The 19,382-nt window shown below is 43.6% G+C and overlaps 1 protein-coding gene across 4 annotated transcripts in view; it reads left to right on the top strand.

The window, feature by feature from the left end:
- Window positions 1-19,382, top strand: part of AGL (amylo-alpha-1, 6-glucosidase, 4-alpha-glucanotransferase) — a 145,908-nt gene that overhangs the window by 117,116 nt on the left and 9,410 nt on the right. For all 4 annotated transcript variants that reach the window (XM_044302500.1, XM_044302497.1, XM_044302498.1 and 1 more), the window contains exons 23-31: window positions 1,017-1,150; window positions 3,329-3,504; window positions 12,169-12,271; window positions 12,730-12,955; window positions 14,522-14,633; window positions 14,728-14,863; window positions 15,685-15,797; window positions 16,238-16,449; window positions 18,634-18,731. In XM_044302500.1, coding sequence (XP_044158435.1) covers window positions 1,017-1,150; window positions 3,329-3,504; window positions 12,169-12,271; window positions 12,730-12,955; window positions 14,522-14,633; window positions 14,728-14,863; window positions 15,685-15,797; window positions 16,238-16,449; window positions 18,634-18,731 — 1,310 coding nt within the window. The remainder of the gene's footprint in view (window positions 1-1,016; window positions 1,151-3,328; window positions 3,505-12,168; window positions 12,272-12,729; window positions 12,956-14,521; window positions 14,634-14,727; window positions 14,864-15,684; window positions 15,798-16,237; window positions 16,450-18,633; window positions 18,732-19,382) is intronic.

Raw genomic sequence — 19,382 nt, 5'->3', positions numbered from 1 at the left:
TTTGAAAGCTCTTGGTCGGTCGAGGAGTGGAGGGATGCCTTCCACTGGACGATAGCTACTGCCAAATGCGTTAACCACATTGAACAAAATAGGAAAATACAACTTAGATGGTACTTGACTCCAGCTCGTATAGCACACATGGATCCCGAATATAGTTCAAACTGCTGGCGGAACTGTGGGGAAAAGGGAAGTTTATCACATATGTGGTGGTCGTGCCCTATTATTCTCCCTTTTTGGAGGAAGATTTTTGACCTTATCTCGACAGTGGCGGGCCTCCAGATCCCCCTCGACCCTCCATTAGCTGTGCTGTCCATCGGACTAGGAAAATTACCTCATTCCCATAGATCGGTTGTGATGGGCATTCTCTCGGCTGCAAGGAAGCTTATTGCGACCTCTTGGAAGATGCCCATTACTCCTCAGATATCTGATGTGATTTCACTAGTTAACCAGTATATGCAACATGAATATATATATGCAGATTCTCACTCGGAACGCTTAAGGGCTCATAAAAGATGGGAATTATGGGACTCTTCCCCGTTTGCAGTTAAGATTCACTGTTTGGCTCTGTAGTAACTAAAGATATGATGTATGTACGTGACGGGAGAGAGCGGTGGATGGAGGACGGTGAGCGGATAAAGGTATAAGGTAAAACACATATAGGGACACACTAACGTATAGAATAAATTATATCTCAGGAATGGATCGCGAGTTCTGGACTTAGTCTATTAGTTATGTTCTTGGATTGACTATGTTACAATCTGCTGTATATGTCATAACTATGCTTTGCAGATATTTGAGATAGGTGCCGGACTATACAAGTGACATTTATTATCTGGCATTCTTATGTTGGTTTAACTATGTAATATCACAATACGAATGTCAAGGTTGTACTTTGAAACCTTTAGCATTGTCTCGGCTTATGCATGTGACATATTTACTGTCTAATTTCCCTATGCTGAAAAATCAATAAAACATGACAGTTTAAAAAAAAAACTTATTATGAATTTGTTTTTAAGGTGGGCAAATGGTTTGCAGCAATGTTCTCTTACTTGAAGCAGATTCCACGTTATCTGATTCCATGCTATTTTGACGCTATTTTGGTGGGAGCATACACAACCCTTTTGGAAGCGGCTTGGAAACAAATGTCCAGGTATGAGACATACAAATCAATAAGTTGTATTGACTAATCTGGATCTTTTTTAATGTTTTAGTTAACCCTGAGGCCCCTTTGTGACCTCTGTAAAAAGGCGCATTGGTGGTCACTAAGGAGTCTCACGGTAGGCCGCTGCCAGCCTTTTTACAGCAGCCTAGTCTAAGTGCTGCTTGGATCTCCAGTGCAGCAGAGAGTAGGAGCTCAGCTCTCACATGCCAGAGGCGTAGCTTACTGAAAGTATAATACACTATACTGCATAAGTGGTACAGTGTATTATAGAAATGCTTAGAGGATCGCATCTCGATGTCCCCTTGTGGGACTAATAAATGGTAAAAATAAAAGTGAAATAAAGAATTAAATCTCCAAGTAAGGGTACTTTCACACTTGCGTTGTTTGATTCCGGCAGGCAGTTCCATTGATTCCGGCAGGCAAACTGTATGCAAACGGATGTCATTTTTTATGACTGATCAGGCATTTTTCAGACTGATCAGGATCCTGATCAGTCAGAAAAAGGCATTGCAATACCGGATCCGTTTTTCCGGTGTCATCAGGCAAAACGGATAGTTTTTTTTTTTTTTTCTTCATTTTTAAAGGGCTGCGCATGCGCAGACCGGAAGGACGGATCCGGCATTCAGGCAAGTCTTCAGTTTTCTTCGCCGGAGATAAAACCGTAGCATGCTACGGTTTTCTCTTTTGCCCGATCAGTCAAAACGACTGAACTGAAGACATCCTGATGCAAACTGAACGGTTTACTCTCCATTCAGAATGCATGGGGATATGCCTGATCAGTTCTTTTCTGGTATAGAGCCCCTGTGACGGAACTCTATGCCAGAAAAGAAAAATGCAAGTGTGAAAGTAGCCTTAAAAAGACACTTTTTCCATTGAAAAAATTATTTCCAATGAAAAAAGTAGCAAAAATAAAATCTCCACATATTTGGTATTGCTGTGTCTGTAACGACCCACACTATACAATTATAATGTAATTTATCCTTCACAGTGAACGCCAAAAAGCAAAGAAGAATTTATATTGTTTATTTTTTTTTATTTTTTATTATTTACCGTAAAAATAGTATGAAATGTGATTTTAAAAGTATTTTGTACCCCAAAATGATACCAATGAAAACTACAAGTCATCCAACAGAAATCAAGACCCCACGCAGCTCTGTAGAAATGAAAGTAAAAAAGTTATGGGTCTTGGGATGCAGCAGTGAAAAAACATTTTCCATTTTTTATTGTGCAAAAGTAGTATAAGTATTTGGTATCACTGTAATCGTACTGACCCAGAGAATACAGTTATCATGGTATTTATGCCACAAAGGCTCAATGGCGGTATTGCTGTTTTTTCTCATCTCCCCCCCCAGAAAGCGTTAATAAAAATTGAGTTATGTATACCCCAAAATGATGCCATTAAAATTACAACTTGTCTCGCAAGAAACAAGCCCTCATATGGACAAATAAAAAATCTATCTCATTGACGGACAAATAAAATTTTTTAGCTCTTGGAATGCAACGATGAAAAAAAACTGCTTAGTCATGAAGGCAAAAACAGGCTGGTCACTAAGGGGTTAAAGGAGTCTTCCAAGAGCACAGTCAACCCCATCAGAGAGCTCCCCTTCAGCTCCTCCTGCCTTCTCCTGAGTGATCATCAAAGCTTCAATTATGATCAAATTATGTAGAAATGCCGATAAACGTATAAACTGCCCAGAACTACAATTACCAAGGGGTCATTTACTATACTGAAATACGCCTAAATTCAGGCGCAGATGGCGGCGCAACTATCTGCGACTTCCTCTGCTCACGCCAGGTCTAAAATTGTGGGCGTCACCATTTTCTACCCCTCTTTTAGGAGTAGAACATGGTCTAAGTTTAAGACAGATCGGAAGCTGGATGCTTTGAAGTTATGGAGAAGCCTGCGCCTCTTCATAACTTCGGCGGATCCACCGTCAGCACAGGGCACCGCCGTCGATAACACCGGTCTTAATAAATGTGCCCCTAAATGTTTAATACTTTAAATGCTTACTTTCTGTGTTACTTTCGGTCACAGACTATGAAATGCATTTGATGTTTTTGCGCTTTTTCTCCTTTAAAAATACATTTACTTGGACTAATGAAACCTTCTGATCTGCTGATGTGATATCAGGATGTATACAGCCATTTTCTGTTTCTCTACCGTAGCTTTGTACAGAACGGGTCTACCTTGGTGAAGCACTTGGCTCTGGGATCGGTACAGATGTGCGGAGTCGGACGATTTCCTGCCCTTCCTGTCCTGTCACCTTCTCTAACCGATGTGCCATACCGTACCAACAACATTACACAAGAGAAGGAGCAGTGTTGTCCCTCATTAGCAGCTGGTGAGTTTTGAGAATCTAAGCCCACAAGATCGCAGCTTGTTTCATAGCATGTCTGGGTCAATTGTATGTATAAAGAGTATACTTTAATATAGTAGAGATATTTCCTGTGCATTTACTAGGTGGTTTGCCTGGGACACAACTTAACCACTTCAGCCCCACTAGGTGAAACCCCCTTCATGACCAGAGCACTTTTTACACTTCGGCACTACACTACTTTCACCGTTTATCGCTCAGTCATGCAACTTACCATACAAATGAATTTTACCTCCTTTTCTTCTCACTAATAGAGCTTTCATTTGGTGGTATTTCATTGCTGCTGGCATTTTTACTTTTTTTGTTATTAATCAAAATGTAACGATTTTTTAGCAAAAAAATGACATTTTTCACTTTCAGCTGTAAAATTTGCAAAAAAAACGACATCCATATATAAATTTTTCGCCAAATTTATTGTTCTACATGTCTTTGATAAAAAAAAAATGTTTGGGAAAAAAAAAAATGGTTTGGGTAAAAGTTATAGCATTTACAAACTATGGTACAAAAATGTAAATTTCCGCTTTTTGAAACAGCTCTGACTTTCTGAGCACCTGTCATGATTCCTGAGGTTCTACAATGCCCAAACAGTAGAAAACCCCCACAAATGACCCCATTTCGGAAAGTAGACACCCTAAGGTATTCGCTGATGAGCATAGTGAGTTCATAGAACTTTTTATTTTTTGTCACAAGTTAGCGGAAAATGATGATGATTTTATTTTTTTTATTTTTTTCTTACAAAGTCTCATATTCCACTAACTTGCGACAAAAAATAAAAAATTCTAGGAACTCACCATGCCCCTCACAGAATACCTTGGGGTGTCTTCTTTCCAAAATGGGGTCACTTGTGGGGTAGTTATACTGCCCTGGCAATTTAGGGGCCCAAATGTGTGAGAAGAACTTTGCAATCAAAATGTGTAAAAAATGACCGGTGAAATCCAAAAGGTGCACTTTGGAATATGTGCCCCTTTGCCCACCTAGGCTGCAAAAAAGTGTGACACATCTGGTATCGCCGTACTCAGGAGAAGTTGGGGAATGTGTTTTGGGGTGTCATTTTACATATACCCATGCTGGGTGAGATAAATATCTTGGTCAAATGCCAACTTTGTATAAAAAAATGGGAAAAGTTGTCTTTTGCCAAGATATTTCTCTCACCCAGCATGGGTATATGTAAAATGACACCCCAAAACACATTCCCCAACTTCTCCTGAGTACGGCGATACCAGATGTGTCACACTTTTTTTGCTGCCAAGGTGGGCAAAGGGGCACATATTCCAAAGTGCACCTTTCAGATTTTGCAGGCCATTTTTTACACATTTTGATTGCAAGGTACTTCTCACACATTTGGGCCCCTAAATTGCCAGGGCAGTATAACTACGCCACAAGTGACCCCATTTTGGAAAGAAGACACCCCAAGGTATTCCGTGAGGGGCATGGCGAGTTCCTAGAATTTTTTATTTTTTGTCACAAGTTAGCGGAAAATGATGATTTATTTTTTTTTCTCTTTTTTCCTTACAAAGTCTCATATTCCACTAACTTGCGACAAAAAATAAAAAATTCTAGGAACTCGCCATGCCCCTCACGGAATACATTGGGGTGTCTTCTTTCCAAAATGGGGTCACTTGTGGGGTAGTTATACTGCCCTGGCAATTTAGGGGCCCATATGTGTGAGAAGTACTTTGAATTCAAAATCTGTAAAAAATGACCGGTGAAATCCGAAAGGTGCACTTTGGAATATGCGCCCCTTTGCCCACCTTGGCATCAAAAAAGTGTCACACATCTGGTATCGCCGTACTCAGGAGAAGTTGGGGAATGTGTTTTGGGGTGTCATTTTACATATACCCATGCTGGGTGAGAGAAATATCTTGGCAAAAGACAACTTTTCCCATTTTTTTATACAAAGTTGGCATTTGACCAAGATATTTTTCTCACCCAGCATGGGTATATGTAAAATGACACCCCGAAACACATTCCCCAACTTCTCCTGAGTACGGCGATACCAGATGTGTCGCACTTTTTTGCTGCCAAGGTGGGCAAAGGGGCACATATTCCAAAGTGCACCTTTCGGATTTTGCAGGCCATTTTTTACACATTTTGATTGCAAAGTACTTCTCACACATATGGGCCCCTAAATTGCCAGGGCAGTATAACTACGCCACAAGTGACCCCATTTTGGAAAGAAGACACCCCAAGGTATTCCGTGAGGGGCACTGCGAGTTCCTAGAATTTTTATTTTTTTTGTCACAAGTTAGCGGAAAATGATGATTTTTTTTTTTTTCCTCTTTTTTCCTTACAAAGTCTCATATTCCACTAACTTGCGACAAAAAATAAAAAATTCTAGGAACTCGCCATGCCCCTCACGGAATACCTTGGGGTGTCTTCTTTCCAAAATGGGGTCACTTGTGGGGTAGTTATACTGCCCTGGCAATTTAGGGGCCCAAATGTGTGAGAAGTACTTTGCAATCAAAATGTGTGAAAAATGACCTGCGAAATCCGAAAGGTGCACTTTGGAATATGTGCCCCTTTGCCCACCTTGTCTGCAAAAAAGTGTCACACATCTGGTATCGCCGTACTCAGGAGAAGTTGGGGAATGTGTTTTGGGGTGTCATTTTACATATACCCATGCTGGGTGAGAGAAATATCCTGGCAAAAGACAACTTTTCCAATTTTTTTATACAAAGTTGGCATTTGATCAAGATGTTTATCTCACCCAGCATGGGTATATGTAAAATGACACCCCAAAACACCTTGCCCAACTTCTCCTGAGTACGGCGATACCAGATGTGTGACACTTTTTTGCAGCCTAGATGCGCAAAGGGGCCAAAATTCCTTTCAGGAGGGCATTTTTAGACATTTGGATCCCAGACTTCTTCTCATGCTTTAGGGCCCCTAAAAAGCCAGGGCAGTATAAATACCCCACATGTGACCCCACTTTGGAAAGAAGACACCCCAAGGTATCCAATGAGGGGCCTGGCAAGTTCATAGAAATTTTTTATTTTTGCATAAGTTAGCGGAAATTGATTTTTTTGTTTTTTTTTCTCACAAAGTCTCACTTTCCGCTAACTTAGGACAAAAATTTAAATCTTTCATGGACTCAATATGCCCCTCAGCAAATACCTTGGGGTGTCTTCTTTCCAAAATGGGGTCAGTTGTGGGGTGTTTGTACTGCCCTGGCAATTGAGGGTCTCCGCAATCATTACATGTATGGCCAGCATTAGGAGTTTCTGCTATTCTCCTTATATTGAGCATACAGGTAATGAGATTTTTTTTTCCGTTCAGCCTCTGGGCTGAAAGAAAAAAATGAACGGCACAGATTTCTTCATTCGCATCGATCAATGTGGATGAAAAAATCTCTGCCAAAAAAAAAAAATGGAGGGGAAAGGCGTCTGCCAGGACATAGGAGCTCCACCCTACATCCATACCTACTTAGCTCGTATGCCCTGGCAAACCAGATTTCTCCATTCACATCAATCGATGTGGATGAATAAATCATTGCCGGGATTATTTTATTTATTTTTTATATATATATACAAAGTGTTTGCCAAAGCATAGGAACGCCTTGGCAAACGTATCTGTCACTGCAGAGGAGAAAATCCCGTCTTGCAGCGCCGCATACACCGACTTGCGTGTAATCTGACAGCAGCGCAATGCTTCTGTCAGAATGCACATCAGTGCTGCAGCTAGTCAATCGGTTGGTCCACCTGGAAGGTAAAAAAAGAAAAAAAAAGAAAAAACCAGGCCGCAACGCAATAATTTTATTAACTTTGCAACAGAACATATAAACTTTAACTTTTTTAACTGAACATTAACGTGTTTGCTTACTGGTGTGTTTTTTTTTTTTTTTTTTTTTTTACCTTTATAGAACAAACCTCTCCTTCCCCATGGGTCAATGTGCAAAGCGCAAATCGCCCAAAGATGTGGCGAAGTGCGTTATGCACTTTGTCCCATGTGAAAGGAGACGTTTGCAGCAGCAGTGAGTGAATGGGCCCTAATAGCCCTGTGTGCCTGTCCTGGTGAGATGATCCCTATGCTAATAGTGTACCTGTGAGTGGTACTTCCGGAAACACTCTCCAAAGCATAGGGCAGGGTGGTCCGGACAGTCAGGACAGAAATAGCGGGTGTCACGCCTTATTCCACTCCTGCTACAGACACGACATCTTTTTCGGGGTGACTGTTGGCTTGAGGTACCAGGAACGACATTGGGGAAATGTAGACGGCTAACTACACTGGTGGTTGGGGCCACGGAACCTCGATGATCTCTTCCTGAAATTTGAGGAAGGATCCAGTTCTCCCAGCCTTACTGTAGAGAACAAAACTATTGTACAGAGCCAATTGAATTAAATATACAGACACCTTCTTATACCAGCGTCTGGTGCGTCGGGAAACTAAATACGGAGACAACATCTGGTCATTGAAGTCCACCCCTCCCATGTGGAGGTTATAGTCGTGAACTGAGAGGGGCTTTTCAATGACACGGGTTGCTCGCTCAATTTGTAATGTCGTGTCTGCGTGAATGGAGGAGAGCATGTAAACGTCACGCTTGTCTCTCCATTTCACCGCGAGCAGTTCTTCGTTACACAGTGCGGCCCTCTGCCCCCTTGCAAGACGGGTGGTAACGAGCCGTTAGGGGAAGCCCGCGCGACTAGTTCGCGCGGTACCACAGGCGCCAATCCGTTCTAGAAACAAATGCCTAAAGAGGGCCACACTTGTGTAAAAATTGTCCACATAAAGATGGTACACCTTGCCGAATAAGGGTGACACCAAGTCCCAAACTGTCTTCCCACTGCTCCCCAGGTAGTCAGGGCAACCGACCGGCTCCAGGGTCTGATCTTTTCCCTCATAGACACGAAATTTGTGGGTATAGCCTGTGGCCCTTTCACAGAGCTTATACAATTTGACCCCATACCGGGCGCGCTTGCTTGGGATGTATTGTTTGAAGCCAAGGCGCCCGGTAAAATGTATCAGGGACTCGTCTATGCAGATGTTTTGCTCTGGGGTATAAATATCTGCAAATTTCAGGTTGAAATGGTCTATGAGGGGCCGAATTTTGTGGAGCCGGTCAAAAGCAGGGTGGCCCCTGGGACGGAAGGCGGTGTTGTCACTAAAGTGCAGGAACCGCAGGATGGCCTCAAAATGTGCCCTGGACATGGCAGCAGAGAACATGGGCATGTGATGAATCGGGTTCGTGGACCAATATGACCGCAATTCATGCTTTTTTGTCAGGCCCATGTTGAGGAGGAGGCCCAGAAAAGTTTTAAGTTCGGAAACTTGGACTGGTTTCCACCGGAAAGGCTGGGCATAAAAGCTTCCCGGGTTAGCGGTGATAAATTGTGTGGCATACCTGTTTGTTTCGGCCACAACTATGTCTAAAAGCTCCGCAGTCAAGAACAGCTCAAAAAATCCCAGGGCCGAACCGATCTGAGCTGTCTCAACCCGAACTCCAGACTGGGCAGTGAAAGGGAAAACTACAGGTGCGGCTGAAGTTGGGGACTGCCAATCAGGGTTTGCCAGCACCTCTGGGATTCTAGGGGCTCTACGGGCACGTCTTTGCAGTGGCTGCGACGGGGTCACTACTGCACGTGCCACCGTACCAGCTTCAACTGCCCTTCTGGTGCTCGCTACTTCACCAGGTTGTACGGCAGTGCTGGTACTAGGTCCAGGGAGGGCTGGGCTGCTGGTGTATGCCTCACCACGTAATCCGACAGCACCAGCCCCACTCTGCTGCTCTTGAAGCGGATCCTGCCCAACCTGCGGTCTAGCGACACGGGGCCGGGTACGCCTGGTGGTATCAGGGACCTCAGCCTCCTCGTCCGAACTTTGGGTCAGAGAGCCACTGCTTTCTACAGGTTCGTATTCTGATCCGCTGGATTCATCAGATGAGAGTTCCCATTCCTCATCCGACTGGGTCAGAAGCCTGTAGGCCTCTTCAGAAGAATACCCCCTGTTAGACATGTGGGCAACTAAATTTAGGGGTATTCCCTGAGACTACCCAAGAAAAAAAAAGCAAGCCTGTCTTACAAAGGGGAGGCTAGCGAAGTACCGGAGGCCGCTGCGGTTGATAAAAAATATCAAAACAGATTTTTTTATCGCCGCAGTGCGTGTAAAGTGAATGTGCAGTGATCAAAAAAAAATTTTTTTTTTGTCACTGCGGTGGGGCGGGTGTGGGCGAACGCACGTGTGGGCGACCGATCAGGCCTGATCGGGCAAACACTGCGTTTTGGGTGGAGGGCGAACTAAAGTGACACTAGTACTATTATAGATCTGACCGTGATCAGTTTTGATCACGTCTAGATACTATAAAAGTACAAATGCTGATTAGCGATACGCTAATCAGCGAATAACGGACTGCGGTGCGGTGGGCTGGGCGCTAACTGATCGCTAACTACCTAACCAAGGGGCCTAAACTATACCTAAAACCTAACGGTCAATAACACTGAAAAAAAAAAGTGACAGTTTGCACTGATCACTTTTTTCTTTTCACTTGTGATTGAAAGGGGTGATCAAAGGGTTAATTGGGGTTCAGGGGGGTGATCAGGGGCTATAGTGTAGTGTTGGTGTACTCACTGTGAAGCCTGCTCCTCTGCTGGATCCAACCGACGAAAAGAACCAGCAGAGGAGCAGGCAGCCATATATCAGATCATATTTACTAATATGATCTGCTATCTGGCACTTTGATTGGCTTTTTTAAAAATCAGCAACCTGCCAGCCACGATCATTGGCTGGCAGGTTGCTGACGAAATACTCCTGTGCGAAATGCCGGCGCGAACTGCGCATGCGCGCGCGCATATTCGCGTCATCTCGCGTCTCGCGAGATGACGCGTATATGCGTGACTGTGCGCAGCGCTGCCACCTCCGGACCACACATCTGCGTTAGGCGGTCCGGAGGTGGTTAAAGGGGTCGGTCAGTGGAGTACCTACCATGAGGGGCCCCGATGCAGGGGGCCTCACATTGAACTGCTTCTCCTGTTCCTGTCATAGGTTTACTGACTTTTCGAGCAGCTACCACTAGGGGGAGTCCATTACAAAGAGATTAATTACAGCTTCCATTGACACAGTATCATTGGTAACCATATACTTTCCTATGCTCTGAGCTCCTCCTAGTGGTGGATGCAGGTATCCAGTTCTATAATATGCTGTGTGAACTAGTGCATTTTACTGTGCATGCACCAGTTAGCCATGCACGCAGTGTTACACAATGGTGACCGCTGATAGACAAGTCTAGCTATGTGCCCCTCCATCAGAAGCCATGTTGGGGCAGGATCACTATTTCTCAGTGGGAGCTGATTGTACTACATAGGGAACCATTGCTGCAAGGTAGAAAAATGCAGATGCCCTTATAACAGTATATTTGTAAACTGATTATAATGCTGTTTCCAGCACATTTGTTAAAGTTGAGATAAAGTGTCCCAACCCTTTTAAAGGAGAACTCTGGGTAATAGTGATAGACTGTGTTATACCCACAGTGAAGGGGCAGTGGAAGGGGCAGTGCATGACAAAGGGATTCATAGTAAATCAAGGAGAGGAAGCCTAAGGCCCGATCCACACTAGCGTTTTTGCTGGATCCGGCAGGGTTCAGCAAAAACGCTTCCGTTACTGATAATACAACCGTCTGCATCCGTTATGAATGGATCCAGTTGTATTATCTATAATATAGCCAAGACGGATCCGTCATGAACACCAACACGAATCCGTCTTACTACGTGCCCCATGACGGAAAGAAAACTGCAGCATGCTGCAGTTTGCTCTCCTTTATGAGAACGCAACCAAACAGAACAGAATGCATTTTGGAGCTTTCCGTTCTGTTCAGTTACGTTTTATCCCCTTTGACAATGAATGGGGACAAAACAAAAGCGTTTTTTTTCCAGTATTGAGACCCTATGACGGATCTCAATACCGGAAAATAGAAACGCTATTTAAAAGTAGCCCAACTGTTCCGGCAGAGAACAGCCTGCTGGAAGTCACTGGAGCAGCCTAGCCCATTGGACCATATTCACTGTAATGGGATCCGACTACTTTCTGGCAAAATGCGGGGTTTCTTTTCTGGCCAAAAACCAGCACCAGTTGGATCCCATTATAGTCAATGGGATCTGGCAGTGAACAGCGGTATTCAGATAGGATGGATCCAGTGAACTCTGGCACGCTGGGTGGGAACCTACCCTAAATCATATACTGCCTGCTCAGGCCTTGTACTGGGCAGATTACATTGCATTGCCTTCTAATCTCCTATTTCTGTATTTCCAAAATCCTAAAATCCCCCCACGTTTGCCTGCTGTCAGCGTTTAGAGCTGCGCTGACATACATTGTCAGGACTGCTACGTATGCACATGGAGTCCTCCCCATTATGTGAGCACAGCAGAGTCCTCCCCATTATGTGAGCACAGCAGAGTCCTCCCCATTATGTGAGCACAGCAGTTCGGACTGTGCTTTTTTAGTGCAGACTTGAATGCTGACAATGGAGGGATGGGGGCAGTAAGTCAATAAAGAATGGCAATCTGGACTCCTTATCTGCAGAATTGATCATGGATAGCTTAGAATTGTGGCCACAGACTCTCTTTAATCAATACAAAGAAATAAGGTAGAAAAGTGCAAAAAAAAATCTGATAGTGAGTGTTTTTTTTTTATTTATTTTTTAAGGTCTTCCTCATTTCTCTTCTGGAATCTTCCGCTGCTGGGGCAGAGACACTTTTATATCCCTGAGGGGCTTGCTGCTGATCACTGGACGGCACATCGAGGCTAGGTTGGTAACTGATGCGTTAACACAGCTTGTACATGCTGCTTTCTCACTTCCCATCCCCCTTCCTACCGTTCACACTGGATGTTTATAGACGCCGACTCCTCAAGAGACATCATTTCATTGACCAATCAGTCACCTTCTCCCATAGGGCCAACATAGTCAGTCTGTGGTCTTGCTTTACTGCAATTCTGAATGTCTGTAATATTTGATTGCTCTGTATTTCAGGGTCTGTACAGCCACTTTCTATACGAGTCTGGTGCAGTTTTGGCTTTCAGTTCATAGTCGCAGGGAAATAATGTCATTCTGACACATGCAATGCCGTTTTGTTACATTCCTTTTTTTCTCTCTTACAGCCCCTTATGTAGTGGGGTCTTCTTGTTTTCCACTTCATTAATGCACACATTTTGTAAAGTATTTGTACTTTCCAGGTTTGACTCTAATTGCAACTGTTGTATCCTCAGGAACATTATTTTTGCATTTGCCGGCACTCTGAGGCATGGGCTGATCCCCAACCTTCTTGGCCAAGGCACCTACGCCCGATATAACTGCCGAGATGCTGTGTGGTGGTGGCTACAATGTATACAAGATTACTGCAACATTGTGCCTAATGGCATATCCATACTGAAGTGTCCCGTCTCCAGAATGTACCCCAAGGATGATTCTACTAATTTGCCTGCTGGACAAGTGGTATGCTTTTTATATCCTTTTATCCACATTTCGCTCACAATTATTTACCGAGGTGGAGCTGAAAACGCATGAGCAATTAGTTCACAGCAAGTTGCCTATTAACCGATCAACCATAGGATTAAAACTAGCTGCCTTAAGCCTCATTCAAACATCAGTGTTTGGTCAGTGATTTCCGTCAGTGACTGTGAGCCAAAACCTGGATTGGAGCCTCCACAGACATAAGGTCTAAGGGAAAGATCTGCACCTGTTCTGTGTTTGGAGCCGCACCTGGTTTTGGCTCACAATCACTGATGGAAATCACTGACCGAACACTGACGTGTGAATGAGGCCTTATTCCGCGTCACAGCTGCAATGGAGAACTAAAGGAGGCATTATTGCTTTCCAACAGGCATATCCTCATATAAGGTTCACAAAAAAAAATAAAAAATTTAAGGAGTTAAATGCCTCTGGCAGAAGCAGACAGTCTGCTTAAGGCCTCATGCACACGACTGTATGTATTTTGCGGTCTGCAAAAAATACGGATGACGTCCGTGGGCATTCCGTATTTTGCGGAACGGAACAGCTGGCCCTTAATAGACCAGTTCTATCCCTGTCTGTAAATCAGACAATAATAGGACATGTTCTATTTTTTTGCGGAACGGAAATACGGACATACGGCAATGGAATGCACATGGAGAACCTTCTGTTTTTTTTGCAGACTCATTGAAATGAATGGTTCTGTATACGGTCCTCAAAAAAACCCCGAACGGACACGGAAAGAAAATACGTTTGTGTGCATGAGGCCTAAGTGTCATTATGTTCCCTAGCAGATATGCCTGCATCTGCTCAACGTTTCCAAAGGACAAGAGTGGAAGTATCCAAAAATATACAAAACAGTAGAATTATCTTAACCTAAAAAGCAAAGCGTAGAGGAGTACATGAAAAAATCACAGCAAATAAGAAGAACTCAGTCCAGCTGGCCAGGAAAAAGGCTGAGACTCCAGTGCACAAGACTCGCTCCAGCATCGTAGCCAATCCAATGTAGAAATGGTCCAGCACACGGAGGATAAAACCTTGAATACTATATTTCATAAACTGATAAAAATGCATCTCCATAGATAGCATCACGTTCCCACCCAACGCATTTCGATCATGATGTTGCCATGTCGTGATTAAAGGGGTTTTCCAAGATATTTTTAATGATGACCTATCCTCTGCATAGGTCATCAGTGTCTGATTGTGCGGGTCCGACACCCGGAACCCCCACGGATCAGCTGTTTGAGAAGACCCCGGCGCTCGCAGTAGTGCCGCGGATTTCTCGCATCTCTTTCTAGGCCATCTGACAAAAATATCAAAATTTGCACGAGGACCGCATCTGTGTTTTGCGGATGTGCAATAAAGGTGAGAAGCACCACATCAACAACAAAAAAAAATACCCTTTTGTTGTACGTTTAATATTTCCCATAGACGTCAGTATGTGGAGCTAGTGTTTGTTTTTTACCTGAAAACACAAAGATAAGACAAACAAAACCGTGAAAACTCCAAAGGAAAAAAAAAAATTTTAATGTATTTTTATCTTATAAAAAGGATCAGCTCCTGTATGAGGTTATCCAAGAAGCCTTGCAGCGCCATGCACTAGGTATCAACTTCAGAGAAAGGAACGCAGGGCCCCAGATTGACAGGAACATGAGAGATGAAGGTGAGTTCTGTAAATGCAGCACTATTTCACCCCCAGAACCGGACCTATAAGAACAAGCTTATGATATACTTCATGTCTGTTTTTTATTTTTTAGGTTTTAACATCAGTGCTGGGGTTGATCCAGTGACTGGCTTTGTGTATGGAGGGAACCGACTGAACTGTGGGACATGGATGGACAAAATGGGGGAAAGTGAAAGAGCCCGAAATAAAGGAATCCCAGCCACACCAAGGTGCTTATCTGCTTTGTCTTGCTTATATTATTTCATCTATTAACACAACTAATTTCCAATTGGAGGAGAGCTGCTGTCTGCCAGGGCTTTCCTCCAGAAGCCCCTGCATACAGCCCAACTCAGCAGGAAGGGGAGCGTGGTGTACAGCACCTCCAAACACCAGTTTGGGGGGATTTACATGCTGTATATTGGCTGTTGGTTCAAAATTATTGTACTTTGTGTTTAAATTGCAAACCATTTTCAACATCTATGGCAGCTGTCTGTGAATGGAAACACTTGTGTTCACATTCGAAGTCTGAAACCCCATATAGCTATAGGCTTATGTTCACACAGCTACAATTTTCAATGCATTTGCATCGTGAGCTAGATACAAAAGCAAAAGTCAGTCGTCTGCCTTGGACTCCAAATCAGTGGCTCTTTATTTCATACGCTGATACACTGCAACAAACTGCAGCTGTAAAAGGTTTACATGTAACAGTATTGCAAAGAAAACGCAGACAACAGCTGGGAGTACACGTGTTCCACCAATACTGCCGGACAGTTTCTCTACCTAATATAATGCTATGTATATTGTCAAAGGAGCGGCTATCTTATGGTTGGATGCAAATGTCACCTGATGAGCTGGAATTCATTATAACATAAGGTACAGATATATGAAACTGATCACACTATTCATACTATTACTGCAAAACCACCTATCCTCCCCTTGATGTACATATCTGCTGTTTGGGCTGCTGCTTCCATGCTTTCCAAGTTTTAGGCTGTGCTGATTATATTCTAACACTAGATGGCGACATCTCACTCCTTAATTTCCTATTCAGGGATGGCTCTGCTGTGGAGATTGTCGGCCTAAGCAAATCAACTGTGCGCTGGCTAAGGGACTTGCATCAGCAGGATGTATATCCATACAAAGGAGTCACAGTCCAGAGGGAAGGTGAGAAACCTCAAAAGATATTGCAGAATAATGTGACCACATGGAGCATTGTTTTACCTAGCTAGTTCTGTAATCGCGTAACTTTCATTTCTCATGCATGTAAGCAATTATGGACTTTAATCCATGGTCGCAGGCTGGAAAGGAAGAGCAGATTCAGTTATCTTCAGCAGGATTTTCAACTGAATGATCCCCAGCCCGGTGGCTCGATGGTTAGCACTGGTGCCTCGCAGCACCGCGGTCCTTGGTTCTTATACGACCAAGGACAACATCTGCATAGAGTATTGTATGTTTACAAAAGACACCAAAAACATACCGATAGGTAACTTACTGTAGATTGTGAGGAATATGTCAGTGCTATATAAATGAGTAAAATAAAACCATTATCTTGTCTTCACAATTGAACTTTACCATTTTTGTCTTCTTGTGTCTAATATAATCAGGAAAAGAGGTGCTGTATACGTTTAATGAGTGGAATCAGCACATACAAAATCACTTTGAAAGATATTTCTACGTCTCTGAGAACCCTTCTGATCCAAACGAACAACGTCCAGACCTGGTTCACAAGCGCTGTATTTATAAGGATAGCTATGGAGCCTCTAGTCCCTGGTGTGATTACCAGCTCCGGCCAAACTTCCCTATTGCCATGGTGGTGGTGAGTGTTTAGCAGGGCTTAGACTATTCTCTTAAAGGGGTTGTCCGAGTTATGGAAAAAATATATATAGCGCTGTAAATCTGATGGTCAGCGATATATAACTGAGCTAAGCAAGTTTTAGGCAAAAAAAAATCTATTTCCTAATTTCCCTGGTTCTCTTCTGCCCCTTTTGTTTACTTGCTAAAACAACAATCTCTGCCCCCCCCCCCCCTGCACTGCTAAGGGAGTGAATACAAGAGCTGCCCTGAGTGACATGTCTGCCTGCTGGGAGACTCAGCAGCATGTTGTATGTGTAGGACTACAAGTCCTAGCTGTACAATGACACTGCTAATACACACAGGATCTTCCCCCTAACTGCAATGCTCTGCAGAACTTCTCTTTCAGCTCCTGTGCCCAGAATTTGTCTCCTCACTGCCTGCAGCTACACAGTAAACACTTCAGCCCTGAGTCTGTGTCGCTGAAGGGGTTAAGAATCTGGGAGAGAGCAATAAGCAGCAGCCGGCAGTGCAGGGGGCGTGGCCAGCACAGTGACGTCTCGTGTACAGATCTCTCAGGCTTGTGCACGAACATCATCAGAGCAGGGAGAGAAGCTGACATCACAGGTCATGTGACCCTGAGTGAAATCTGAGAAACCAGCCACTGGAAATAAAGTGAGTTAATTGGAAAGTTGTTACATTTGCCTAGTTAGAAACATAGAACAAAAAAATGACTCGGACAACCCCTTTAAATGTACTTGTTTCTCCCTCCTAACACTGTTGATATATTGATTTACAGTGTTACCATTTGGAGCTCAAACAGAGACACCCATCCCCAAAAAGAAGTGCCAATGCACACGTTAAAGGGCATCTGTCAGCAGATTTGTCCCTATGAAACTGGCTGACCTGTTACATGTGCACTTTGCAGCTGAAGGCTTCTGTGTTGGTCCCATGTTCATATGTGCCCTCATTGCGGAGAAAAATTACGTTTTTACATATACAAATTATCCTCTAGGCGCAACGGGGCGTAGCCTTTACACCTAGAGGCTCTGCTCTCTCTGCAACTTCCACATCCTCTGCTCTTTAACAGGATCCGATGTGATGACATTTACAGTGTCTGGCCCTGTCACTCGTAGTGCAGAGAAAACAGAGCCCCTAGGAGTAACAGCAACTCCCCCGTTGCTCCTAGAGGCTCATTTGCATATACTGAAACCTCATGTTTCCCAGCAATGCCGGCACATATGAACATGGGACCAACACAGATGTCTTCAGCTGCCAAGTGCACATGTAACAGGTCAGCCAGTGTCATAGGTACAGATCTGCTGACAGACGCCCTTTGAAGAGCAGTGGACCTTTCAGTATCTTACGTACACAGTACCTCTGGACCAGACACTGTGTAGGAATTACATTGCTGCCCCTTACTCAGGATAAGTGGTGGTTCCAAAGACCAGATCTCTACTAATCAGACAATAAGTTTATGTCTAGTTGGTATGGCATTAGTGTTTTTTTTTGTTTAAAAGCCCCTTTAAATATCCAGCTATCTTAAATGGGATGGCCTCTTTATAAGAGTAGCACCCAAGCCTCATTTGATGATAAGACCTATCTTCAGTAGGCTGACCCCCCCCCCCCCCCCCCCTCTGTGAGCAGCGTGTTTTGGGGTGGGGCAGAGAGGCCATTTTAGCCCCTTCTCATTGACTTCAGTGGAGAACATAGGTAAAACCCACTTGAAATAAATAACATGCCACTTCTGAAGCGTATTGCAAATCAGCAGTGGAAACAAAACACCATGGGCTGATGGTGGCATTTTCCCTACTGAATTAAAGGAGAAGCTGCTGTTGGCGTTTTGACTGCGGATTACGCTGCGGAAACAACACCATGGCTGGCAACAATTGGCACAGACATGCCATCAGATTTTATATAAAGGGGACCAAGGATCAGGGAACATGTAGCGTCTCTTGGAAAATAATAATGTGAGCTTATTACATTTTTATTTATTCATTTTATGAAGTTTGATCAGTGGACTCATAAACCAGAAACTCCTTTTATAACAAATCAAGGATATTAATTCATGCTGCCATCCAAGCTGCAGTGCCGTCTCATAATGAAGGATTGCCTATGTACCTAGCGTTCTCTCCTGATGGAAGATGATACATAGATTATCCTGGATATTGCACAACTGTAGTATCAAACTTGTTACCACATGTTACAGGCTCCGGAGCTCTTCACACCTTCCAACGCATGGAAAGCTCTTGAAGTTGTAGAGAAGAAATTGATGGGACCTTTAGGAATGAAAACGCTTGATCCAGAGTAAGTGGATGTCCAAGGATGGTGAAATAGATTTATTTTCTTTTATTACACGTGTTAATGAATAAAATGTATTTCAGTTTCTGCAACTATTAATATAAATAATCAGGAGAAAGACTTGTAATAATAGTCATAAGTAAGTCCCGACCAATGCATGAAATGGTCATATTTTAGAAGAAAACACATTCTATGCACAGGAAACTGACCTCACTTATGGAGCAAATAGCGGGCCGCAATACACAGGCACCGGCCGGGTGAATGCTGTGCTGCGGCTGCGGAACCCATTGACTTGAATGAGTCCGTGATTCGCAAAAGATAGGACATATGGATAGGATTTTTCTGCCATATGTGAAGGCAACCTTACACAAAAAAAGCGTCCTTGTTGCCCACAGCTAAGATTGTGACTTTGGGGTTTCATAAGCTGTAAACCATAATCATCCAAATTATAACAAATAGAGGCTGTGAACACAGCCTTACAGGTCAATGTTAGCGCCAAGAAGAAGCGCGCTCCTTTTACACTGTCAGCAGCTGATTCCACATAGATTTCTACAGAACCTGTTCTATTAAACGCTTATACAAGTAGAGCCCCCCTGACAGAGTGGAGAGGGTGTCAGCAGTAAGTTTGTGTTGACGTCACTGATTATTTTGTCCTTC

Source organism: Bufo gargarizans, chromosome 7, assembly GCF_014858855.1.
Source record: "Bufo gargarizans isolate SCDJY-AF-19 chromosome 7, ASM1485885v1, whole genome shotgun sequence".
In the NCBI taxonomy this organism is placed as follows: domain Eukaryota; kingdom Metazoa; phylum Chordata; class Amphibia; order Anura; family Bufonidae; genus Bufo; species Bufo gargarizans.
This window is presented reverse-complemented; position numbering and strand designations above follow the sequence as displayed.